At 43.8% G+C, this 27058-nt stretch overlaps 1 protein-coding gene across 2 annotated transcripts; it reads right to left on the bottom strand.

Moving 5' to 3' along the window:
• Positions 1–968: 968 nt before the first annotated feature.
• On the bottom strand, positions 969–25449 carry tecr (trans-2,3-enoyl-CoA reductase). 2 transcript variants are annotated; one of them, NM_001008198.2, is given in 13 exon segments: positions 969–1264; positions 6439–6484; positions 6601–6689; positions 6913–6970; positions 8446–8489; positions 9264–9336; positions 9983–10088; positions 10879–10994; positions 13964–14067; positions 16231–16275; positions 16436–16487; positions 18785–18835; positions 25359–25449. In NM_001008198.2, coding segments are annotated over 13 exon segments (927 nt in total). In that variant the 5' UTR covers positions 25374–25449; the 3' UTR covers positions 969–1136.
• Between the last annotated feature and the right edge of the window lie 1609 nt (positions 25450–27058).

The raw sequence follows: 27058 nt of genomic DNA, 5'->3' as shown, positions 1-27058 counted from the left end.
ACCGGCAAAATTTCCGAAAAAATTACATTGGAGGACCTTTGCTTAATCTTAGAGCCTAGATCCCTGAACTCACTCTTTAAAGGTCCCCCACCTACCGTTCATTTTGTCGTTAGTACCGGGTCATGCCCAGCCCCTCCCAATAATGTGTCAACCCGATCAACCACATGCCGAACCTTGGCACAGGAAGACAGCAAACTGTCCGGTTGAAGTGATCCGCTTGACAGATTACCCTGTCCACTTTCCTAATGATTGAATCCCCTATAACCACCATCTGTTTAGGCCTAGCTCTGCTCTCCTCTCCACCACTACTAGAGAAACTGGTCTCCTGGCTGTTAGAGAGATCAGCCTCATCTAGAACCGCCAGCCCAGAGTTCACACTCCCATCTTCTTCACACAATCTGGCAAATCTGTTGGGATGCGCAAACCCTGGAGCAGCCTCCCTTTTCCTTTTCCCCACACTAGATTTTCTGTCACCCAGCTTACTGCCCTATCATCCTTTTGCTGCTCCCCTCCCCCCATACTATCTGGCCCCGCTAGCTCTTGTTCAGTAAGCAAGAGACTTCTCTCAAGATTGTTGATTGAACCAGATACCCTGGGGTGGTGCTCCCTGTTAGCAGAAATCTGCACTGATTGATGGTACCTGCATGCAAGAGATTCTCTTCCTCCTGTCTTCCTTCATTGCGATCCCGGTGCCAACACATGCGCAATACAGTGAAAAAGTCATCTTATTTGTTAAAGTTCGGCTTTCACTCTACTGTGCTTGCACAAGTGGCGCGAAGACAGAAGAAGGAAGCGGATCCCTCACTTGCAGGTATCCAAGGATGGTGCAGATACCTGCTAACAGGAACACTGACCCAGGGTATCAGGTAAGTCATTACAAGTGCCTGATGTAACTTTCCAACATTACCTGCACACTGCCCACCCCCCCCCAACTGCCAAGCCACAAAAAAAAAAACATAAACAGAGAATAACAGAGGACACGTTTATTCCATCTGGGAAGCACAAACCTTCCATACTCTATATATCAGTGCAAGAGTTTAGAGGCCAGTGTTTAGCAGACAGTTGGATATTGGTGGTCATTTTAAGAACTAGAGTTAGAAAGGAAGAGCAAGGAACAGAGGGAACCATGAGTGTGCCTACAGGATGAAGGGAACTATGGGGGATCGGAGAGGAGGGTAATCTCGGAACTCCTTCAAGTAACTTCGGTGTTTGCCTTTGGCCCAAATCGTCATCTGGATGAATCCAACCAAGGTAAAGAGAGCGACTGAAAAATTATAAAACAGAAATGGTTCAATCAATCATACATGGATACTGAACAAAAAAAAAAACACAATGGAGGGAGTGAAGACTTTTTTTCTGATGCAACTTTATCTTTGGGCTCACCAAGTATGCTGGGTCATCTGAACACTGGGAACCATTTATTCCTGTTTTAGTATGGCCTATTCTTTGCAACTTTTCAATTGCTCCCTTTTTTTTTACTTTGTAATAGCTTTTGGATGATTTGCCTTTCCATTCTGACTCCTTCCAGGTTTCAAATGGGGGTCACTGACCCCAAAGCATAAAAACTTCTGCTCTGTGAGGATACAATGTTATTGTAACTTTCTATTACTTATGTCTCTGTTTAGGCCCTCCTCTATTCATATTTCATATGGCCTTGCTGCCAGGTTAATTTGGACTCTAGCTATCAGGTAGCTGCTGAAACTCCAAACTAGAGGGCTGCTAATCCAAAAAAAAAAAAAAAAAAGCAAATAAAAAAGGAAGACCAACTGTCTCAGTATAGCACTCTTTACATCAGGGGTGGCCAATACGTCGATCGCAGTCCACCAGTTGATACCCCCGAGCATTCCTGGTGAACCGCGATCAAGCCGGGGATGCGGAAGTGCTTCGCGAATGCGTATGTACACTGCGTCGCATAATTACGCGCTCACTCTGCACTTCCGCATCGGTCCGGACGATTGCGACCAGGCCGAGTATTGCCACCCCTGCTTTATATCATACTACATTAAAGGTGAACAACCCCTTTAATGAGGGACACCCCAGACTACAGCTCCCAACATGGTATTACCTATGTTAACATGTTGGAATATGCTGGGATATATAATTCAGAATCTAGTTTTCTTGCTGAGCCACAGTGTTGAGATGCTCATTAATATTAGTTAGATTGTAAGCCCTTAGGCAAAGTAAACATAAATGTACTCAGCGTGCTCTCTTAAACAATTTCACTTGATTTGATTGTTCAGAAATCAATATAAAAATGAGCAGACAACTCCATCCATTGTGCTGTCACCAGATCAACACAACTATTCAACTGTCCTTATAATATTATAATAGTCTCCTGGGTTTAAAGGTGCAATATGATGTAGCACAGGCCCGCGGGCCACCACATGTCTGGCTGCTGTTACCACTTACATTTGTGTAAACTGCATTGTTCACACCTCAGATTTAGGCTGTAATCCCCCTGTATTGTATAAAAATATAATCCCCTGTACTGTTCACACCTTTTAATCCCTGTATTGTTCACAACTCAGGCTCAGACTGTAAGCACCCACATTGTTCACACCTCAGAAAGACTGTAGGAGCAGTGCCAGCTTTGTTTCACTGTATGTACTACCTGCCCTATGCTGCCTGTGTGTGCCATACTCCACCTGCCCTATGCTGCCTGTGTGTGCCATACTCCGCCTGCCCTATTCTGCCTGTGGGATAAGAACCTGGCAGGGGTTACTTCTGGAAGTTTGTAACCATTTGGAAATAGTCATTATATGGTCCTTAAGGTATGTAATTAAATGCTGGGGGGTTGCTGTGCTACCCACAGGGGAGGAGGAGCCATATGGATTTAAGGGTGTGGCTTAATACGACATAATATAATTCTTTCACATATGAACGAAGGGCGATATCCCTACACCAACCATTTGGGTTGTTGCTAGGCTACCACGATTAATGTAGGTATGGTCTTAAAGGAGAATGCAAAATTTAAAAAGCATACTGCCCAATGGTCCTTCTATTGTTTAGTACAAACGCCACACTTTTGGCTCATCTAACCAAATATTTACTCAGTCACACTTACTTCACATTTTCTATCTGTTTTCTTGAACAGGCAGCCACCTTTAAAAAGGTATTCTCCCTTCCTTTCCCTCCTTGCTTCATACTGCACATGTGTTTCATTCCCTTCCCCCCCCCCCCCCTCTGGCAGATCGACTTCTGATTGGCTGGTGGGCATGTGTAGCTCTGAACAGCAGACGGGATCAAGTTACAGTCAAGCTCAGAGAATAGGAAGGCTGCCGCTGGCAGCCTACAGGAAGGGGAGAGAGATTTCAGTGATGTCACTGTAGGCTTCACACTGCTGTAGGCTGCCAGCACCATATCTCAGAGAAGCAAGCAGGGATCTGGGAATTTAGATATGCAGTAAGTACTTAAAAAGAATGCCTTTAGACTTACTTTTAATTTATATTAACCTTTCCTTGTGATATAATTGGTCTGTTTTGAAGTGGATGTGGTTTAAAAAAAGGGGAGTGGTCAAAACTGACTCCCTTTTTCAGCCTCCGCCATGTAGGCCAGAAAAATTTCGGCCCTCTGTACCACAGAAGTTGGACAGCACTAATATAGCAGAACAAAGCGCACACCTTCAAGGCACAAAATCTAAGAGCAAACCCCAGTGCTGCTGAGCATTACTGGCAGCCAGGAAAACAGTTGACGTGGAGGATTACAATCTCAGACAGAGCCTTCCATTACCACCGCTGGTGATAAATCTGTCACTGGCCGGATAAGAAGCAGGTGTCAGCAAGTGCCCATGGAACTGTTAGATGTGCGTGGATACTTGCAGTAAAAATCAAGGCTACTTAAATCCTTTTAGCACCCGTGACTCCTTGATAAACTGTTCCTAAGAGCTGGCGCGCAGCACAAAAGCAAGCGTACCCAATACATGTATATATAAGCATTATTTGAGCAGGTTAAAAAAGATGGGCAGCTTTAGACTTCTACATATGTGATTTATCATTATGCTGTAATAATTTCAGACTATTTCAAATTAAAAATACAAAGTGTTGATCTGGAATAAGACAGCTATGTAGGATTGTAGTATCCAAAACTGCTTTGCTTATAGCACGAGTGTCTGAGATACCTCTAAAGATGGAAGTAGACTAGGCTAGCAGCTTATTGGCCCATGTATGGGGCCCTCAGGTGGGCCTACCCAGCTGATAGCTGTCTGAAAATCATCCAGATGTCGGGTAGATTAAAAAACCCCATTAGGGCAAGAAGCTCATTGCCTCATCTATCCAGTCCTCGCCCCGTTGGCCTACATCGCGTCAATGTGATCTTGCCAAATAAGCAGAACAACTGAATTAAGCTCGTCACCTAGATTTCAGCTTTCTTCAACCATTATAAATAAATGGAGGTTAACCAAGTGCCAGAACATAGCTCTTACTTCTGCCTCTACACTGTTTCAAAATTAGAGGCCCTGATGGTTGTGAGTATATTTTTTTGTGAAGGCTACTTCTACATCCCCTTGGCAAGTACATATAGTTTTCTTTTTTTTTTTAAATTACCTGTGCTTGAGTTTATTTTGAGCTTGAACACATTTTTGCTATTGAACTCAATCATTCCTAATTATAAACAGAAGGAAAGGTAGAATCACTGGTGGGGAGGTTGGGTGACAAGTTGCTAAGCTCCCCACAGGGACTCTAGTCACTTATTTGTTCCAAGCAACCCCTTCACCGTACAGAAATCTGCAAAGAATCTCTTCATTGCAATTGCCCAGGGAATATGGGAAACAATATGGCCACGTGGGAGGAGATGTAAATCAGGGCCAGTGCATGTTTTCAAGAATAGGAGCACTAGCCCAAGGTTGGAAGTAAGAGATAAGAATCACTGAGGGGTGCTTAACAACTTGACACCCCCAATGATAATCCCTTCATTTAAAGATTATTGTAAGTAGATGAATTAGTAACACTGCTGCAATGACTTAGGCTAATGCCACACTGGGCTGATTCTCAAATAGCGTTTATCTGCAGGCGGAGAACCAGTCCCTACGCTTAAATAACCCTGTTATTGTAACTGGAGCCACTGCATTGGCCTCGGTGTGGCGCCAAAATGCATACTTGCGTATTTCTGTGAAACCCACTGTGTAAGTTTACCCAGGCTAGACTGGTTAGGCTGATCAGCCCCATACGGCATTAGCCTTAAAGGAACAGTAACACCAAAAAATGAAAGTGTTTTAAAGTATTAAACGTAACGTACTGTGGCCCTGCACTGGTAAAACTGGGGTATTTGCTTTAGGAACACTACTATAGTTTATATAAATAAGCTGCTCTGTAGCCATGGGGGCAGCCATTCAAGCTGGAAAAAAGGAGAAAAGGCACAGGTTACATGGCAGATTACAGAGAAGACACCATTGTATTCTACAGGGTTTATCTGTTAGCTGCTATATAACCTGTGCCTTTTCTTCTTTTGAATGGCTGCCCCCGGGGTTACACAGCAGGGTTTATATAAACTCTAGTAAAGTTTCTGAAGCAAACACAAAACGTTTACCAGTGCAGGGCAGCAGTACACTGTAGTTTAATTTCTTTAAAATAAATAAATTTTTTGGTCTTACTGTTCCTTTAAAAGTGAAATAACAACTAGAGTCAGTGATCTAAAACCTACGGTTGCTCTGACTTGAGCCCATGGGGCCGATTCACTAAAAGTCGATAACGCTTATCGCATGCTTTTTTGCGTTAAAAAGCATGCGATAATTAAGTACCGTTTCATCAGTCATTTTGCATGCATTAAGACGCATATCACATGCACTAAAAAACGCAGTTATTTCTATCACATTGCGTTAATTAGCGAATAGAAATAGTATTAATGCATGATTCACAAACACATCTGAAGCGTTAAACGCGCTAAATATCACATTAGTCTGTGCGAATATTAACACCTACTTGGGGCAGGCGGTACTTAAAGAAAATTGTGGTTCCTGAGCTTTTGGCAACACAATATGGACTTTGCAGTGTGATTTATTCAAGTCTGTGTTGGCCCCAGAGTGATGCCGCCGCCAGTTTGCAGGGAAATGGGCATTTCCAGAACAGTAGTTTTACGAAAGTAACGGTTACGTGCGAAAAAAGCGGCGAAATATATAGTGCACAGGAAAAACGCGCATCACAAGTTAAATAACGCAAAGAACATCCCTTCTTAATTATGACACATGTCCTTTTAGTGAATCGAGCGTTAAGTTGCAAAAAAATAAGAAGCGATAAAATTTTTAACGCATGCTATAAATAGCGTTCGTTTTATCGACCTTTAGTGAATCAACCCCCATGTGTTCATTACAGACCTTTATGTAATGCATGTTAATGGCTCAACCGAGGGGAAATGGCCCCACAAGGAAAATGTGATGCATTTCCCACTGAAATGAAAAAGGGGAAAGAATTAAGCATGGTAAATGCAGTACTATTATGGACCTACCTGGGAGACACTGGGTCATGATGGCAAATCCAATCCAAGAGCCAACCTGCAATGAGAAAGAAAAAATAGACACAGGCATAAATCCAAAGCATTATTTACTGTTCCCCTTTTATGTAAACTCACACAGCCAAGGCACAGCCAGGCTCCCTCACTGCACCTTACCTCATATGTGTAGTTGGGACAGGAAACCAGCAGGAACAGCCATGTGAAAGGATTACGTGTGGGGAAGGGAATCTTTCGGGTCTTGGAACCTAGTGGAAAAGGGGACACATGAGAAAGGAAACATCATGATCATTCGGGTTGTGGGCTGTATATAAAAAAAAAAAAGCCATAGCAACAAAAAGCAGAGCAACAAGTCAGATGTCTTCATATTTCTGACACCAGTAAAAGTACTGATTGGTTGCTGCTGGTTACAAACTATACCTGTATTAGGGCATAACCAGAAAAATGGTATTTCATAAGAAGGAATCTTACCAGCAGGTCGCAGATTCCGCAAAGCAATGTGTATGGAGAAATTACCCAGCTGGCAAAACTGAAAAAAATAGAGAAATGCATGATTTATATAAAACCAATGTATATATGAAGGTGTACTAAAGAAGCAACTTTTAGACTCGGCCACACAGCTTTCAATGATTCTTTATAAAATATAAAACATATTCAATATGCCCTCAGTTTATGCTTTCATTACCAGGGTCACTTATACCCTATAACAGTGCTCCCCAACCAGTGGCTCCCAAGCAGCATGTTGCTCACCAGTCCCTTGGATGTTGCTCCCAGTGGCCTCAAAGCAGATGTCTGTTTTTGGATTCCTGGCTTTTGGGCAAGTTTTGGTTGAATAAAAATAAGATTTACTACCAAACATACCTTTATGTAGGTTTTTAGTCCCCATAGGGGCTGTCAAATAGCCAATCAGAGCCCCAGGAACATTTTTTGTGCTAGTGTTGCTCTCCAACTCTTTTTACATTTGAATGTAGCTCACAGGTAAAAAAGATTGGGGATCCCTGCCCTATAACATTGCTAGTCTCTCTACCCCCATAGAAAAAATAAAAAAAAAATTCCCTATGTGGTTTGTGCTTGCGCCAGCACCTGATATCTGGACCTACAGATCGGTTCTCCAGCATGTGAAAATTGACACAGGCCACCATATATCATATTGTTGGGAAGGGCTTGACAGCACGGCATTCCAGAAAGCAAGGAGGCTGGAAATGAAATCAGTGGGAGGGGGAGGGAAGAGGCAATTTAGTGAGGTGCAGGGGGGAGCAGGTATACAGGGGGAGGCAGAAGAAGCTCAGCGGCAGGACACAAACCGACCATGCACAGAAGTAAGTCAATCTACTGTACACTGAGAGAGAAGATCCAATCACAGCAGGTCCAAAAATGCTATTAAATTAGGGTTATCCAGGGTGAAACCCTTTGGTTGGTGTATAGCACATATGTGACAACACACTAATATGTCTCCTGTGCTTATCTACCCTCATCGCTGGGGGCTGGATGCCCAGAGCAAATCATTTTTCTGCCCTACCTTAAAAATTGCCTCTGAAATTGGAACATGTGACAAAGTCAAATTTATGACTTTGGGAGAGCATTTTCCTCCCACAAACACTGAAATGGATACGGCCATTAAAGTAAAAAGCCTGTATCTGCCGATCCATGCAGCAGAGACTGGAAGCAACTGATGGGGCTGGCAAGTAGCAGTGTTCAGATGGCATTGGGTTATGAATTATTTGTTTGCGCTCTGTTATTAATTTTACTCTTTGGTCCCCTGTGGACACTGGGTCTGCCTCCTGCAGTTATGCCCCCGGTCATGACGTATAGATAGCAATATAAATGAACACAAGAATATATATATATATATATATAAGTAAAATAAACAGCTTGTTCAGATATGAAAATGTAAGACCGCCGCATCCTCCTGAAAGGATCAAATCCAACATCAACAGAAAACCCCTGGGTAAATGTGCCCCCCAAAGCAAGCATACATGCATATATATGAGAACTGTCTCTCACCAGAAATATAATGACTGCCAGCTTCACCTGATCTTCTCCATATGCTGCAAGGGAAAAAGATAACACTGACTTGAGAACGTACGCCTGTTCCATTTTGCACAGTTTTGACACTGCCATAGGCCATTCCTCCCCATATAACTGTGCTGTCCCAAACAGTAGTTACTCGTTATATCAGGGGTGGGCAAACTATGGCCCGCAGGCCACGTCCAGTCCGTTGGCCTTTTTAATCCGGCCCGGCTCCTGATTGGTTGCGCCCCGTGCGTACACATGACGTCAGTACGCACAGGGTGCAACCGTATAAAAGGGTTCTGATGCAGCGGGGAGCCGGGGGACAGACGCAGTTGAAGGACCAAGGAAGCAGGAGGTCGCTGGAGGATGGAGCTGGGGGGAGCCGCAGAAAGCTGTAGGTCGCTGGGGGGGGGGGGAGATGGAGGATGCTGGGTGGGGAGCTGGGGGGAGCTACAGGATGCTGGGGTGGAGCTGGAGGATGCTGGGGGAGGGGGAGCTGGAGGATGTTGGGGAGGATGCTGGGGTGGGGAGCTGCAGGATGCTGGGGGGGATGCTGGGGGGGGAACTGAGAGGCCTCGTGATTTCTGATGGCAGCCCTGGGCGTAACACTGGCCCGGCCCGTCTGTAAGTCAATGTGACCCCTGAGCCAAAGTTTGCCCACCCCTGCGCTATATCCTGGGCAGGTGAATTTCAAGACAAAGTAATCAGGGATATGTACCACCCAGGGACCTAATTGGTCTTTATAGCTTTAAAACTGAGCAACAAGAAAGCAAACGGCAGTGGGCACAATATATACACATTTTACTCACTCGGTGGTGTGTAGAGTGGGTGGTTTATGTAGTAAGCCATCCAAGCTGCAAATCCCCAGTAATACATACAGTTCTGCAAAAGGAAAAAAAAATAACAATCAACATCATGATCCTCCTTTTAAATATCAATATTTCCTTGAAATTCTAAGACAGTCAAGAAAAGGTTAAATCTACCTAAAAAGGGCATATTTCAATATAGAAAGAAGAAGAATCAGCCTATAAATCCCACACACAGGTCCTCACATACATAGATAGATATAGTAAAAGAGAGAGTAAAATAAAAAAAAACAAAACATTCAAATGACTAAACTTCCAGACATTTACTATTTTACTATTCCCTAGTGGCAAAAGTACGCCCCTTCGTTAAAAATCCAGCACTCAGCGCAGAGAGCAGGGTCGGGGGGCACAGCTCAGCCCTGTCATTACAGGTAGGGGGGATCCTACACATCACTCCCCTGTAATACAGTGCTGGCCCCCACAGCACCTGTGGCTATTTGCACAATGCAGTGAAAGTGAAAAAAAAATGACAAATTGCAGGCTTTTCTTGCACTTTGCACCCTGGGTGGTGCATTGTAAATGAGGCCCAGGCCCAGAGGAGCCAAAGGACAGTGCAGTCTCTTCCCTCATTTGTACCCCCGAGTCTCAACAGTTAATTGAATATGCCAGACATATATTTAGGTGGAAATGGAGGCCAGCTATTATTTATCTGAGGCAGTTACCTTAAAGATATTCCGGAACGGCATTGTACCATGAGAGAAACGATGGACGAACAGGGTCTCCAGTAGACGTTTAATGTAATGAAAAGAATGGCAGATACAGGCCAGGCTGCAAGGCATATAGAGAAACATTGTTACAGGGTAGGGCATTGGGCACAGGCAGCTGGCAAATGCGCACAAACAGGATTTCTTGTTTCTGATACAGGTCCCTTATCCAGAAAGTTCCGAATTACTGAAAGGCCATCTCCCATAGACTCCATTATAAGCAAATAATTCTAATTTTTAAAAATGATTTCCTTTTTCTCTGTAATAATAAAACAGTACCTGTACTTGATCCCAACTAAGTTATAATTACCCCTTATTGGGAGCAGAACAGCCCTATTGGGTTTATTGAATGGTTAAATGATTCCCTTTTCTCTGTAATAATAAAACAGTACCTGTACTTGATCCCAACTAAGATATAATTACCCCTTATTGGGGGCAGAACAGCCCTATTGGGTTTATTTAATGGTTAAATGATTCCCTTTTCTCTGTAATAATAAAACAGTACCTGTACTTGATCCCAACTAAGATATAATTACCCCTTATTGGGGGCAGAACAGCCCTATTGGGTTTATTTAATGGTTAAATGATTCCCTTTTCTCTGTAATAATAAAACAGTACCTGTACTTGATCCCAACTAAGATATAATTACCCCTTATTGGGGGCAGAACAGCCCTATTGGGTTTATTCAATATTTAAATGATTTTTAGCAAACTTAAGTTATGGAGATCCAAATTACAGAGAGATCCCATATCCGGAAAACCCCAGGTCCCGAGCATTCTGGATTCTGCATTGTAGTATCTGTAGAATCTGATGGGCAATCCCCAGTTATACAGAAGGACAGGCGGAATACTCACTGTACCACAGAATGCCGGCTGGTAATAAAATCATACTTGGGACCATAAATAAAAGGAACTCGGAAATAGAAGAGCAGATATATAACGAGGGGCCCAGCGTATTCTGTGAGGAACACCTAAAAAAGAGAGAAAAGGAACGCAAGGCTCACAATAATGTTTAAGCTTTAGGGCCAGTAGATAATTACCAGCAGCTATGAGCCCAATTCTGCTGATGGTCTATTCCATGCACCCACCACTCAACACATACAGGCAGGGCCACCATCAGGGGGCGGTACTGTTTAGTATTTAGTCTAAATGTATTTAGTAAGTAAGTTGAAAAAAGACATACGTCCATCACGTTCAACCATAATGCCTATATATAACCTGCCTAACTACTAGTTGATCCAGAGGAAGGCCCCGTGAAATTTTCCTTAAGGAGGCCCGGTAATGTTGCGAAAGTTACACAAATTGCGTAAGTTGAGATATTTACGTAACTTCCGCAAAAACTACCTAGAAAACGACTACCTAGAAACTTGCGTATCAAGCAAAGGACAATGCAGAGAAGCTTTGCAGGGGCAAACTCCACTCACACCCAATGAATTATAAAACTTAAGGTAAATTCCACTTCCCCCAATGAACTGACTGACATGAACTTTCCAGCAGGGGAATGACTGGTTAACAGTAACAACAACACAGTAACATCATGGGGCCCCTACACTTACGCAATTTATATAACTTATGTAAAAACTTTTGTTACTTGCAAAGTATAAACTCCACTCAGGGTCGGACTGGGCCACCGGGAAAAAACCCGGTGGGACACCAGGGAAAAACCCCGGCAGCCCAGACCCTTGCCGGCGCTCCCACGGCCGACTGTTCCTCTCCTGATGTGTTAAACTTTAACGCGCTCAGGGAGGGGACGACAGGTGGAGGACTCTGCGGGGGGTAAGGGAGGCTCAGAGGGGGCCCCTGCGGGGGGGTAAGGGAGGCTCAGCGGGGACTCCTGCGGGGGGGGGTTAGGGGGTGCGGGGGAAGTGGCCGAGGGGGGCACCTGCAGGGCCCCTGAGGTGGAAGCCCCGGTGGGCCCTGCAACCCCCCAGTCTGACACTGACTCCACTGACCACCCAATTAAAATACAGACTAATTTGCACACTTTTATTTTCACTATTTTTATGAACTACTACTGACTGTTTATTGGGCCCCACAGCAATATCATCGGGCCCCTAAACTTATGCAGTTTATGTAACTTGTGCAAAAACTTCCATATCAAGAAGTGACTGCACAACGACAGGGGCAGGTAGGTGGGAAGGGGTTAAACTTTGGGCAAACCCCACTGACCCCCTATAAACTGAATGACTTATTAGCACATTAATCAGTGAACCTTGATATGAACTGCTTATTATAGAGCGACATCAGTGGATGTTAAAATAGTAGTCATTTAAAAAAAAAAAAATTATCGTTTACTAGCGATTATTATTAATTCTACCCCTAGACCTAGGGAGGAATTCCTAAGAAAGACAGTGAAGACAATGGTGCTGCTTTAAAAGGAAAACTATACCCCCAGAATGAATACTTAACCAAAATTTATATTATGTGACCTTTTAAAGAATCTCCCAAACTGGAATATATATATCAGTAAATATTTCTCTATTACATCCTTTCCCTTGAGTCGCCATTTAGTGATGGGCTGTGTGCTCCCTCAGAGATCAGCTGACAGGAAGTGATGCAGCTCTAACTGTATTGTATTTTGGGCAGGGCTCTCTTCACCTCTTGTATCTGTTATTGATTGCTTTATATGTTACTCTGTATGTCCAATGTATGAAACCCACTTATTGTACAGCGCTGCGGAATATGTTGGCGCTTTATAAATAAATGTTATTAATAATAATAATAATAATAATAATACTAAAAAAGTATATTTTTATGAAAATAGTTTATTTAGATGAAGCAAGGTCTTACATATGAGTTTGTTTGTGCAATATATTTTAATAGAGATCTACATTGTTTGGGGATTATAGTTTTCCTTTAAAAAGTAACCCTGCACCGCCGGAGCACAACCTAAACCAATATGTGATTGCTGGATATAGATGGATATAGGAGGCACAATCTAACTGGATATCAGTATTTACAGACCCGACCCCAGCAGCATTCTGCATTTGTTACAGTCATCTATGCATCCCAATGTTTGCATTTTCTGCAGGGCAGTCCCAGACTGAGGATTACCAGAGGGGTAAATAAATTGTCGTGGGTTTTTTTTGGCACTCAGTGGTAGGTATGGATGTCCTCTCTCAGACCCCAGGAACTGCTGGGGCTATTAATGGTATGATCATGTTGTTCTCCTCCATCACTGGGCGCTGACATGTACATGTGACATGTAGTGGCTATATGGCCTTAATTAAAAAGTGTTTAACAGTTTCTACTGCACACATTTCACCTAAATAACATTATATTTGGAATCCTGGCATTAAGGCTGTAAGACTGGATAAATGTGTCATAGGAATAAATTGGAATAAATGGAAAGTCGGTGAAGCAACAGTTTTTAAAATGTATTTCCTGGTATTTATATAGCACCCTATCAGTCCCTGCCCCAGTGCAGCACATCTAAAGTCCCTACCACATTTAGACATAGTACAACCAGTATTATCAGAAGCCAATTAACCTGCCTGTATGTTTTTGGAGTGATGGAGGAAACAGAGTACCTGGAGGTAGATTCCTGCGCAGAACCAATTTTTGAGACTCGCGGCCTACTCGCTTTCATCCAATACCCGACCTGCAACTGCCTTGTCTGCAACCCAATCCACAACCCACTGATAATAAGTAATATAATAAGAAATATGGATCTATACCCACATCCAAAAATCCTACCCGCAACCCACAGGGTACCCATTTTTCTTGTGCATAAACCTCAGCTAACCGAGCCGCTGCAGGACTGGAGAAAACTCAGGCAGACATGGAAAGAAAATACATTTTGCAGTTAGTTCCCTGACTGGAATTAACCTCAGGACCCCAGCGCTGCAAGGCAGCAATGCTCTCTAATAAAAGATGTGCACGAGGCCACACAGTGACGTGACCTATATACAAGTAACTTCTTTTAATAGGCAATACTCACCGTCACCCAGCTGATCTGTGCACCCAGATCTCTAAAGTACAGGGTGGCTGTTGTCCCCACTGGTAGGTTCTGTAGGATGTCTTCATCCTTCAGCGATCTGCCCTCTGTGAGGGTGAGACAAGAACATGGAAAACCTATGATACTGGCCAGTGACCTTTTCAAACCCTATTGTGCCTAAACAGACAGCTGGAATCCTATTAATAAAAGTAGGTAGAACAAAAAAACTACTGTATTCCAGAGAGGCGACACCAGCTTCCATGCAACTAAAGACGTATATGTCTGCAGACTTGCAATCTGTGTGTAGGCTGCCACACATTAATTACGGTCATTACCTAATGCCCAGCTCCCCACGTAACAGTCCTGTATTAAAAGCTGGGTGGTTCTGGTGGTTCTCTTTCAGTCAACTTTTCTTACCACCTTCAGCCTAAATCTACTAAGTGCATAACTAAACAAATGTTTCATTCATATAGTTACATAGGGTTGAAAAAAGACCAGAGTCCATCAAGTTCAACCATCCCAAGTAAACCCAGCACAACCTCACCTATACTGACCTATCTATCCACTCACATACAGACCCATACTGACCTATCTATCCACTCACATACAGACCCATATTAACCTATCTATCTACTCACATACAGACCTATACTGACCTATCTATCCACTCACATACAGACCCATACTGACCCATCTATCCACTCACATACAGACCCATACTGACCCATCTATCTACTCACATACATAAACCCATACTGACCCATCTATCCACTCCCATACAGACCCACACTGACCTATTTATCCACTCACATACAGACCCATACTGACCCATCTATCTACTCACATACATAAACCCATACTGACCCATCTATCCACTCCCATACAGACCCACACTGACCTATCTATCCACTCACATACAGACCCACACTGACCTATCTATCCACTCACATACAGACCCACACTGACCTATCTATCCACTCACATACAGACCCACACTGACCTATCTATCCACTCACATACAGACCCACACTGACCTATCTATCCACTCACATACAGACCCACACTGACCTATCTATCCACTCACATACAGACCCACACTGACCTATCTATCCACTCACATACAGACCCACACTGACCTATCTATCCACTCACATACAGACCCACACTGACCTATCTATCCACTCACATACAGACCCACACTGACCTATCTATCCACTCACATACAGACCCACACTGACCTATCTATCCACTCACATACAGACCCACACTGACCTATCTATCCACTCACATACAGACCCACACTGACCTATCTATCCACTCACATACAGACCCATACTGACCTATCTATCCACTCACATACAGACCCATACTGACCTATCTATCCACTCACATACAGACCCATACTGACCTATCTATCCACTCACATACAGACTCACACTGACCTATCAATCCACTCACATACAGACCCACACTGACCTATCTATCCACTCATACATAAACCATATATACCAACATCAATACTAACTGTAGATATTAGTATCACAATAGCCTTGGATACTATGCTTGTTCAAGAACTCATCCAGGCCCCTCTTATAGGCATTAACAGAATCTGCCATTACAACATTACTGGGAAGGGCATTCCCCAACCTCACTGCCCTCACCGTGAGGAACCCCCTACGCTGCTTCAAATGGAAGCTCCGTTCCTCTAATCTAAAGGGGGGGCCTCTGGTGCGCTGGTCGTTTTTATGGGAAAAAAGAACATTACCTATGAGTTCAGTTAATCTCTGACCCAGCTGCATAGTTGATATGCCCCATGTGGGGCATATAGGGCTTCATCAGAGACCTAATAGCGCAAGTCCATAAACTTCCACATAGTGATCCACCCTTTTAGGTGCACAAGCTGACCAGCCACATATGGTGAATAATCACCCTGTCAGTTTTCCCAGAATTCCTTCTTCTTTTTCATTACCGTAAATAAATACATTAATAATGGAGAGTCGAGTAAGCGCTTCATCCTTGTCCATATCATATAGATTGTAAGCTCTACGGGGCAGGGACCTCCTTCCTCTTGTGTCCTCGACTCTTAACTTATTGCTGCTGTATTTATCTGTATTTATTATTATACTTTGTATTTATCTATTATCTTATTAACACCCTGTTTGTATTAATGTATTCTACTGTACAGCGCTGCGTACATAAGTAGCGCTTTATAAATAAAGATATACATACATATAACATCATTCTTACAGAGACAGACCGAGACTACTTACTTGGATCCAGCCGTAGAGACTGCCGCGCAGGGTACCACTGAGGATCTGGGAGACAAGAAGAGATATTAAAAAAAACAACACCATCCAAGCACCAGTGAAAAAGACCTGACATTAAAGTGACTCAACTTAAACCCAAGAACTTTGTTTAAAGAGAAAAGGGGATCTGATCCAATACCCACCCATGCAGTGATAAACAGATACCTACGGGATTTGGTGAACATATTCTTTATATCTGCTATGGTGGCATGGGGCTCCACCTGAAAGGCAAAGGCACAAATGGTAAAAATGGTTCCAAAGCAAGACTGAAACAATATAATGAAACAATATCTCTAGGCCGGCCTGGGGTAATGGTGGTCCCTCAACAAAGCTCCAATATCTCCAATACTTTCAATAGACAGTTGTATCTGTAACTTGCGGCTCTTTACTGCATGCCAAACTAACACTCCCAGTATCCTCAAACACATACAGGTCCTTTTCAAAAAATTAGCATATTGTGATAAAGTTCATTATTTTCTGTAATGTACTGATAAACATTAGACTTTCATATATTTTAGATTCATTACACACAACTGAAGTAGTCCAAGCCTTTTCTTGTTTTAATATTGATGATTGTGGCATACAGCTCATGAAAACCCAAAATTCCTATCTCAAAAAATTAGCATATTTCATCCGACCAATAAAAGAAAAGTGTTTTTAATACAAAAAAAGTCAACCTTCAAATAATTATGTTCAGTTATGCACTCAATACTTGGTCGGGAATCCTTTTGCAGAAATGACTGCTTCAATGTGGCGTGGCATGGAGGCAATCAGCCTGTGGCACTGCTCAGGTGTTATGGAGGCCCAGGATGCTTCAATAGCGGCCTTAAGCTCATCCAGAGTGTTGGCTCTTGTGTCTCTCAACTTTCTCTTCACAATATCCCACAGATTCTCTATGGGGTTCAGGTCAGGAGAGTTGGCAGGCCAATTGAGCACAGTAATACCATGGTCAGTAAACCATTTACCAGTGGTTTTGGCACTGTGAGCAGGTGCCAGGTTGTGCTGAAAAATGAAATCTTCATCTCCATAAAGCTTTTCAGCAGATGGAAGCATGAAGTGCTCCAGAATCTCCTGATAGCTAGCTGCATTGACCCTGCCCTTGATAAAACACAGTGGACCAACACCAGCAGCTGACATGGCACCCCAGACCATCACTGACTGTGGGTACTTGACACTGGACTTCAGGCATTTTGGTATTTCCCTCTCCCCAGTCTTCCTCCAGACTCTGGCACCTTGATTTCCGAATGACATACTTTGGACCACTGAGCAACAGTCCAGTGCTGCTTCTCTGTAGCCCAGGTCAGGCGCTTCTGCCGCTGTTTCTGGTTCAAAAGTGGCTTGACCTGGGGAATGCAGCACCTGTAGCCCATTTCCTGCACGCGCCTGTACACGGTGGCTCTGGATGTTTCTACTCCAGACTCAGTCCACTGCTTCCGCAGGTCCCCCAAGGTCAGGAATCGGTCCTTCTCCACAATCTTCCTCAGGGCCCGGTCACCTCTTCTTGTTGTGCAGCATTTTCTGCCACACTTTTTCCTTCCCACAGACTTCCCACTGAGGTGCCTTGATACAGCACTCTGGGAACAGCCTATTCGTTCAGAAATTTCTTTCTGTGTCTTACCCTCTTGCTTGAGGGTGTCAATGATGGCCTTCTGGACAGCAGTCAGGTCGGCAGTCTTACCCATGATTGCGGTTTTGAGTAATGAACCAGGCTGGGAGTTTCTAAAAGCCTCAGGAATCTTTTTAAGGTTTTTAGAGTTAATTAGTTGATTCAGATGATTAGGTTAATAGCTCATTTAGAGAACCTTTTCATGATATGCTAATTTTTTGAGATAGGAATTTTGGGTTTTCATGAGCTGTATGCCACAATCATCAATATTAAAACAAGAAAAGGCTTGAACTACTTCAGTTGTGTGTAATGAATCTAAAATATATGAAAGTCTAATGTTTATCAGTACATTACAGAAAATAATGAACTTTATCACAATATGCTAATTTTTTGAAAAGGACCTGTACATGATACTGGGAGCAGTTAGTGTAGTAGAGTAATAGCCACAAAGACCCAGCTCTAACACCTATTATTTCTTTGAAGGGGTCAGTGCAAAATAGGCCCCCTTTTTGCAAGTGCCACCCTGTAACATATACCTGCAGCCTCTCAATTACATGACAGCTAGGGCCACGTAACTTAGAGCCAACAAAAAATATCGATGTCTGTGCGGTCTGTCCCAAACAGGCCATCCATTTGCAACCTAAATACGGGGATATGCTTGATGGCTTAAAGGCACAGTACAACAAATGTGTTTTCCCCTTTATATGAAAAAGAATAGAATGGGAGAGAGTGGGTGCTTGGTAAAGTTAAGACGCAAGCACAGATTTTTTAACTGCGTTCCAGATTTCTCCCATTTATAAAGCTTGGCATAGCCACCGTTTTTTCTTTAACCTCCCAAAACCCTTGCAGTCTCATTTTTCACAGCACCTCCTCCCAACCAAAACCCAACCCACCCCATTAATTGCTGCTCACCTTGTCTAAGAAGCACAGCTTCTCCCGCGTTTTGGCATCCAGGATCTCCACCTCAAAATAAACAGTAGCACGTTTAGCTTTTTTCGCAGTTTTAGCAGAAGGGCGCTTGGCGACCACTGGGGGCTCCCCGGGGCCCTTGGCAGGCTGGCGCATTTCCGAGATCACCGAGTTCATATCCATGGCTATGGATTAAGTTGACCTAATGTTCTTGCTAGGAACTACTCTTCTACACTCCGTCCAAGAATCACCCAAGCACAATGCCTTGTTCCTTTTAGTTTTGGAAGTTGTACCTTACGCTCTTTAGAGTATAAAGCAGCAGTCTCATATGAACTCTCACACTACTTTCCAGGTAACACAGAAAACCCTTTTGCCACAACCTCAGGTGATGCCTCCAAAGTTCCAGTTTCTTTATGGATTCCGTCTCTGTACCTCTATTCCTCCCTCACCTCCATCACACAATCCCTTTCACTCTCCACCAACATCCCAGGCTCACTCACTCACTCTCTCTCACGTTCACTCTCTCTTCCCCCGCTGGAGTCACAGTCTGTCCTGCTAGCCAGAAGGAACATGAAACAGGGCTCTAAATTTATCACTCACTAGGCTTTTTCACATCTGTCAGGTTTCTGCACTTCTACTGAGACTCCTGTTGCCTGAGACCCCACATGCTGCCAAGTTCCACACCCTCAGCGAGCGAGACTAATGAGTTTCACACACACAGTGACACCAACGTCCACTCCTGCGCTCCGCCCGGAGACTGCAAATTATACTCTTTTATGCAGAAGGACTAGCGTTTGGGTGGGTTTCCTCTCTCTCCTGGATCTTTTTGCTCTGCACTCCTTCCAACCTACTTGTTTATTTCTCACCAGCCTTTAGTATGTCTCTCTACACCTCTGTAGCTGTCTCTTGGTATTCATTGATCTCAGCAAATATCTGGGCTCAGTCCCAGCACTCTATATTTAGACAGCTCCCCTCTCCTTCTCTTCCAGCAGAACAGAAGCGAGACCCCTGAGACAGAACTTGCAACATACACCCCATGCAAGAGGCAGCTTCCATGAAAGCACAAAGAGAGGAAAAACGAGCAAATGTGAGTATATTTAGTGTGCCCCCTGTTGTGCGCCATTCCATTCGCTAAACTAACAACTCTGCAGATATTTCTTTGTACAGACTTGCTATATCAACCCTTGTCTGTCAAAATCTTTGAATTACCACACTCCCTGATGAAGCTCTACTCTAGTCTAGTCCCTGATGTAAGTGCTAGTCTACCTGTTCTTGTGCTATAATCCTTGAATTGTCCTGAACCATGTGCAGAGTATTACTATATCAACCCTTGTCCTGCCTCGTTGATTATTCAGCACGTTGGCACATTAACTCTATACGAGACGCAATCTGTCACCCTGCACCATGCCCAAAGCACGATCATATCAACTTGTCCCATCACTATCTCTATTTCATGACAGAAGAGCAGAGCAGGATTGGGCACAAGGCTCATTAGGCTCCTGCCTTAGGTTCTGCCTGTGCTGTTCCCACCAATAGTAGGTGACCCAGGTACAAGAGAAAAGAAATAGTCTGGAGTTTAAAGCAATATGATCAATATATTCCCAATGCTAAAAAGGGGCCCTAGAAAGATTTTTCTATGGTGACCAGTAACTTGTATATACCCCATTAGTGTAGCCCCGGTGATCACCTCCGACATTTTCCAGTTTACACTTTTATACCAAACCATCACAGTGCTTTCAGTGCTCATCTGACAGAAGGCTTCGCCAATATATATTGCAAATTTTACTAGTTTAGCTCTTCAAACAGTGCAGTATTTTCGCCACTTCTACTTAGTTAACATGTAGACACAAAAAAATCAGTCAAGCAGTCAAGCAGTGCCATAAAGTTTTTTGAGATGTTTCATGTTTCAGACCTCATGGGTCCTTCCTCTGGTGAAATTGCAGCAGATTTTTCTATGTCTACAGTGCTCATCTGGCCCTACCTGCAGAGCTGGCCATAGCAAGCAATACAGGGAGGGAATGGGGGCTCCTGTCTCTCTAACAAAAGCGATGGGGCTGCTGCTACTTTTAAGGAGGCCTTTACTGGTTTGGCAGGAAAAACCTGTGGCTGTGGTGCAATAAGCTATACACCTATGTACAGCATTAGCCAAATCGTTGAACATTGAAAATGTGTTCTGAGCTATAAGTCAAATAAAAAAGAATTTATTTTATTTTATCGAAGGGAACTGTTTTATTATTTAAACTTGAGGTTACAGGTAGCACTGGAGATGGGGTTTATGATATACAGGGGAATGCTTTAGTCCCTCTCACTCGCCTTAGTTAGGGGAAGATTAAGCTTCATGGTTGCCTTATTCTGCTTAATAACATTAATCATATCGTGAAACATATGGGGGGTAAAGGAATAAAAATGGTTGAGTCACCCATAGCAACCAATCAGAAGGAAGCATTTACTAGTCAAAGCCTGATAAAGACTTCAGATAAGGAACGGATTTGTTTATGCAGAGCTCATTATTTATAGTGACCAAGTTTAACCAGTAAAGGTGGCCATACGCGTGGCGATCTGACGATGTTTCGTACGACCATCGCACGAAACATCGTAAGATCCGCCACACACCATTCAGGGCTGAATCGGCAGGTAAGGAGGTAGAAACAATAGGATTTCTACCTCCTTCTGCCGATTCAGCTCTGAAGGGAGAATTTTGGTCAGGCGCCTTCTATGGCGCCCGATCAAAATTTTCAAACTGGTCCGATCGGCGAGTCGTCCGATATCAGCAGCTTCCTGCGATATCGGTCGACGCGCCGACATGCCATACACGCACCGATTATCGTACGAAACGAGGTTTCGTACGATAATATCGGTGCGTGTATGGCCACCTTAAGGAGACTTTTTAGGGTATTTTATCTCCATTAAGATAGTGCTGCTGGCTGCTACTTGTTTTGGGAATCAAATTGGTTGATTTTGTTAGCAGGAGTCCATTAAGCAATGGATTTATCTGTGCACCGGGAATCTAATTATCCACCTCACAAGGAGTAGCTTCAGTCTCCCTGTTTAGCTCAAAAAATATCAAAAATCACAAGGCATATTCATTTTACTCATGTTGAAAAGGGGTCTACATTGCCCCTATAAATGTGTTGCAAACCCAAAATGAAAATTTTGCCTTGTGAAAAAAAAAATAATAACTAAATTCATTTTAAATATAACTCCTTGCTGTTTTCTGCCCTGGTGGTTCTGACTTCTAAAACAATGTAGCAGAAGCCAGCTGATTAACAGGCTCACGCAGAAGCATACAAGGCTGATTTCTGCTACTTTGTTTCAAGAGCCAGAAGCAGCAGCACAGAAAATGTACTGCTTACAGTTGCAGTAATATGTACAAATAACTTTTAAATCACTGGTCACTTTAAATGTGTTTATATTAGAAAGGTGTTTAGAATTACCTTTTCTTTCATAAGGCAACAATTTATTTTTGGGTGTTGTATCCTATTTGACCCAATGGAGTTTTCTGTGTAATGTTTATACCAACATGCTTCTGCGCGAGCCTGTTAATCAGCTGGATTCTGCTACATTGTTTTAGAAGTCAGTACCCCATGGCAGGGTATTTCAGTTTTGATAGTAGCGTTTCTAAAGCAAACAAACATTTACCAGTGCAGGGAACAGTACATTATATTTGAATTACTTTGATATTTTCTTTTGTTGGTGTTACTGTTCCTTTAGTAGAGCTCCTCCTGCAGAATCCTGCATTGAAATCTGTTTTTTCATAAGCGCAAACAGATTTTTTTTTTTTTATATTTAATTTTGAAATGTGATGAGGGGCTAGCCATGTTCTTCCCAGATGCCCACAGCCATGTAACTTGAGCTCTGATAGACTTCAGTCACGCTTTACTGCTGCAAGTTGGGGTGATATCATCCCCCTCCCTTTCCCCCCAGCAGGAGATCAGCTGGTAGGTAGGGAAGGTAGCAAGATAACAGCTGCCTAACACCTGTATTGCTAAAAATGCTTCCACCTAGTGATAGATATGAGAACAGCACTCAATAGTAAAAATCCAAGTCTGGCTCATGACTCCTCTAGTTACATGGGAGTAGAAGAAACAATAGCTAATCTGAAAGCAGTTCTATAGTACAGTGCTGGCAATTTATTAATAACTATACCATAAAAATCATGACAGAATCACTTTAATCTGCTATTTTTAGGAGAGGTGAGACTTAAGAACGGTACAGCATCAATCTGCTTGTCTCTGGAAGGCCTAATCTGTGTTCATGCAAGGGAAGGCGATAGTGCATGCCTGCTGTCTCTGGTAGGGGAGGGATAGATAAGCTATCACTTTACAATTATGAAAGAGTAGAGGTTAATGGAGTGGCACACAGCATGCAGCACATTTAGTGAAAGGAAGGAATGAAAATTCAGAATAAAACATCCATTCAGACCTGTAAAATTCTCCCTCACCAGGGGCATAACTAGAGGAAGCCGGCCCTGACAGTGCTGGGAGGGACAGGAGGTATACAGTTGCCCAGTAGGAAAATGTCTTATTTCTTACACCCTAAGGACTGGACTTGAGACTGGACCCTTGCTGTGGGGCCCAGTAGTTCCTAATTATGTCACTGTCTTTCATAGTTAGAAGTTTTTTTCTAGGATTCAGGACTGGAATTCAATATAGTCCCTGGCATTCCAGGCCCAAACAGCCCCCCCAGAGGCCCACCAAATAGTAACTGTCTATGGCATCTTACAGCAGCCCCTCTAGCATTTGCCTGAATCCACAGTTTGCCGGCCCAGGCCTGTCAGCTTGCATCTATGGACTCCCACCCATTAAAGTGCATCAGTAGGTTTGTGACAAAGGACGGGTTAAAGGAACAGTAACACCAAAAAATGAAAGTGTATAAAAGTAACTAAAATATAATGTGCTGCTGCCCTGCACTGGTAAAAGTTGTGTGTTTACTTCAGAAAGTCTACTATAATTTATATAAATAAGCTGCTGTGTAGCCATAGAGGCAGCCATTCAAAGGAGAAAAGGCACAGGCACATAGCAGATAACAGATAAGTTCTGTAGAATACAATAGTGTTTTATCTGTTATCTGCTATGTAACCTGTGCCTTTTTTCCAGCTTGAATGGCTGCCCCCGGGGCTACACAGCAGGGTATTTATATAAACTATAGTAGGGTTTCTGTAGCAAACACCCCAGCTGTACCAGTGCAGGAATGGCTGCCCCCGGGACTACACAGCAGGGTATTTATATAAACTATAGTAGGGTTTCTATAGCAAACACCCCAGCTGTACCAGTGCAGGAATGGCTGCCCCCGGGGCTACACAGCGGGGTATTTATATAAACTATAGTAGGGTTTCTGTAGCAAACACCCCAGCTGTACCAGTGCAGGAATGGCTGCCCCCGGGGCTACACAGCGGGGTATTTATATAAATTATAGTAGTGTTACTGTAGCAAACACACCAGCTGTACCAGTGCAGGAATGGCTGCCCCCGGGGCTACACAGCGGGGTATTTATATAAACTATAGTAGGGTTTCTGTAGCAAACACCCCAGCTGTACCAGTGCAGGAATGGCTGCCCCCGGGGCTACACAGCGGGGTATTTATATAAACTATAGTAGGGTTTCTGTAGCAAACACCCCAGCTGTACCAGTGCAGGAATGGCTGCCCCCGGGGCTACACAGCGGGGGTATTTATATAAACTATAGTAGGGTTTCTGTAGCAAACACCCCAGCTGTACCAGTGCAGGAATGGCTGCCCCCGGGGCTACACAGCGGGGTATTTATATAAACTATAGTAGGGTTTCTGTAGCAAACACCCCAGCTGTACCAGTGCAGGAATGGCTGCCCCCGGGGCTACACAGCAGGGTATTTATATAAACTATAGTAGGGTTTCTGTAGCAAACACCCCAGCTGTACCAGTGCAGGAATGGCTGCCCCCGGGGCTACACAGCGGGGTATTTATATAAATTATAGTAGTGTTACTGTAGCAAACACACCAGCTGTACCAGTGCAGGGCAACAGTGCATTATATTTTTATTACTTTAAAGCTCTTTCATTTTTTAGAGTTACTGTTCCTTTAATAATAAAGCACCGCTGACCATGACACTTAGCTAGAGACTTTATACTTCTGACACAATGGGGCCATTTATGAAACTGCCCCTGACACTATGTGAACCTACCTCCTCTCCCCCTGCATTGTTGCACCGTTGCCTAGAAACAATAACTGCCTATCAAGCTGTGGAATAAAGAATGCTCCCTGTGTCAGACAGCAGAGCTGATTAGAAGTGCCTGTCAGTCACAGGTCAGTATTTATAGCTGTCACTCCCGGGCAGCCCCCTTTACCCAGCAAGCGCCTCTCTGTCTTATAACCATCCTTAATCCCACATGCTTCTGTCACTCTATATCTCAGCTGCTGCTGCACATTCGCTTTACGGCTAGTTTTGACTCTCCCGGCTTCCATCCTCTGCAGGCATTCATGGTCCCATTCTGTCTAACCCCAGACCTAACAGACTGTGCCAATGCCAGAGGCCCCCGGGTTCTAAGAAACGGCGTACTGTGTTTTCTATAACTCTCCCTAACTGTGCGCAGCCGCCCCCTTACCTCATGGTGTTTCATGATTCCGCAGGGCTCCCCTGGAGCAAACACGCTTCTCTTCTACCTGCCACTAAGCTTCAACCGGGGGCGGGGAAACAGAATGACACACAGAGCATCCGACCAATCAACGACCCGAATAGACCAAACTGGCGTTTCAGTGGCGCTGGCAACCAATCAGCGCGCCAAAGCTGTTTGATAGGAAGACGAGGGTAAAAGGTGCAAAGGGTGGGTAACAATAGTGTGAACAGTTTGATTGACGTCAACCGGACCAATTGTAGGGAAGGGTCTGATCAGGCGGGAATGTGGCCAATGGGATCGCTTTGTTTGGCAGGTGGCGGTGCTTGTGTTGCTAGGCATCAACTATGCTATTTGTGGCGAACCCTTGTGCTGATAATGAGAGAATGCTGCTTGCTGGAGGGTCCGGCTGGGTAGCGTTGGGAGCTGGGGGGCAGGGTGTAGTTAGCTAAGAGTGTTGGATAAAGGAGCTTAATCTTACCAGAGCCTGGCACTGCCAGATTCATGGGGCTCAGTAAAAAATCTGGTGGGTGTGTGTAAAGTGGCATCAGCATAACAGGCTCCTTGTGTTTCACCAATAATGGATAGCTTTGTGTAACTTATTTTATGTTCCTAACTATCCTTGAATAAGCAAAAAAAGCATTCTACTGCCTGTCCAGCAGTGGGCGCTGTTTCACTGGGGACTATGGAAGAGGCAACATTGTGAGGCAGGAAAAATAATGGTGACTGCTCTTAAGCCGCCCACGTGTTGGGCAAAAACAGGCCCCGGGGCCATTGATGGAATCATAACATGAGCCTGTGCAGACCTGCTGGTAGAGCCAATGCCCAGTAGATACATACACAGGCCGTTAGAGCCGGCCATACACGCCCCAATATTATCGTAGGAAACCTTGGTTTGTACGATATTCGGTGGGTGTAAGGCAGAATGATGAGACGACTGATAACACAAAAGCTTCGGATATCGGTTGTTTTGTTGATTGGACGGGACAAAAGATTTTGATCAACGGGAGCATAATCTGCATTTAGGGATGAATCGACAGGTGGAGGTAGAATTCCTATTGTTTCTACCTCCATATCTGACGATTCAGCCCTAAAGAACACGGAGGGAACAAAAGATCTTGTCCTCCTTAGGGTAGGTCTTTCCTTCCATTTATCAACTTGTGTTCAAACCTAATTCCTGAGTAGTTGCTATTGGCAACTGCACTTTTGTGAACTTGAGTCTTTCCTTTTAAAAGTGGTTCATGGGGTGTTTACAGCAATCGAGGGAGACGGGATCGTAGAATAAATTCATTTATACAATACAGATGATTTCTGAGGCTGTATTTTTAAAACAGGGCTGTCCAAGTGGACTCCCGGGGGCAGATGTGGCCCTCCAAGAGATTTTTATGACCCCTGGCATGTCTAAGATCCCCACCAGACCTGATTTCCAGCCTCCTCCCTTCCTGTGAAAGAACTCATAATTTGCCCACGGAATGAAAAATCTTGGACATCGCTGTCTTTGGACAATCAGAAGAAAAGTTTATTGTCCTACCTCAGTTTACACCCAACTTAAACACTAATCCAGCCTCTTATCATTTCCCGCCTTGACTACTGTTACCTACAGGCTTTCCACAACATCACCTTTCCCAACTCCAATCTGTTCTAAATGCTGCTGCCAGACTAATTCATCTATCTTGTCGTTCCACATCTGT

This window comes from Xenopus tropicalis, chromosome 3 (genome assembly GCF_000004195.4).
Source record: "Xenopus tropicalis strain Nigerian chromosome 3, UCB_Xtro_10.0, whole genome shotgun sequence".
Lineage (NCBI taxonomy): Eukaryota > Metazoa > Chordata > Amphibia > Anura > Pipidae > Xenopus > Xenopus tropicalis.
The sequence above is the reverse complement of the archived record's forward strand: the minus strand, read 5'-3'. Positions and strand labels throughout refer to the sequence as shown.

Bases quoted from the DNA above. Each gene is read 5' to 3' on its own strand.
- tecr (XM_012953128.3), bottom strand. From the start codon at position 18,964: ATGGATATGAACTCGGTGATCTCGGAAATGCGCCAGCCTGCCAAGGGC. The intron at 16,276-16,435 runs GTAGGTATCTGT...CTTGTCTCCCAG, and splicing joins GAATATGTTCACCAAATCCC to ATCCTCAGTGGTACCCTGCG. The intron at 10,089-10,878 runs GTGAGTATTCCG...TATGCCTTGCAG, and splicing joins AGCCGGCATTCTGTGGTACA to CCTGGCCTGTATCTGCCATT.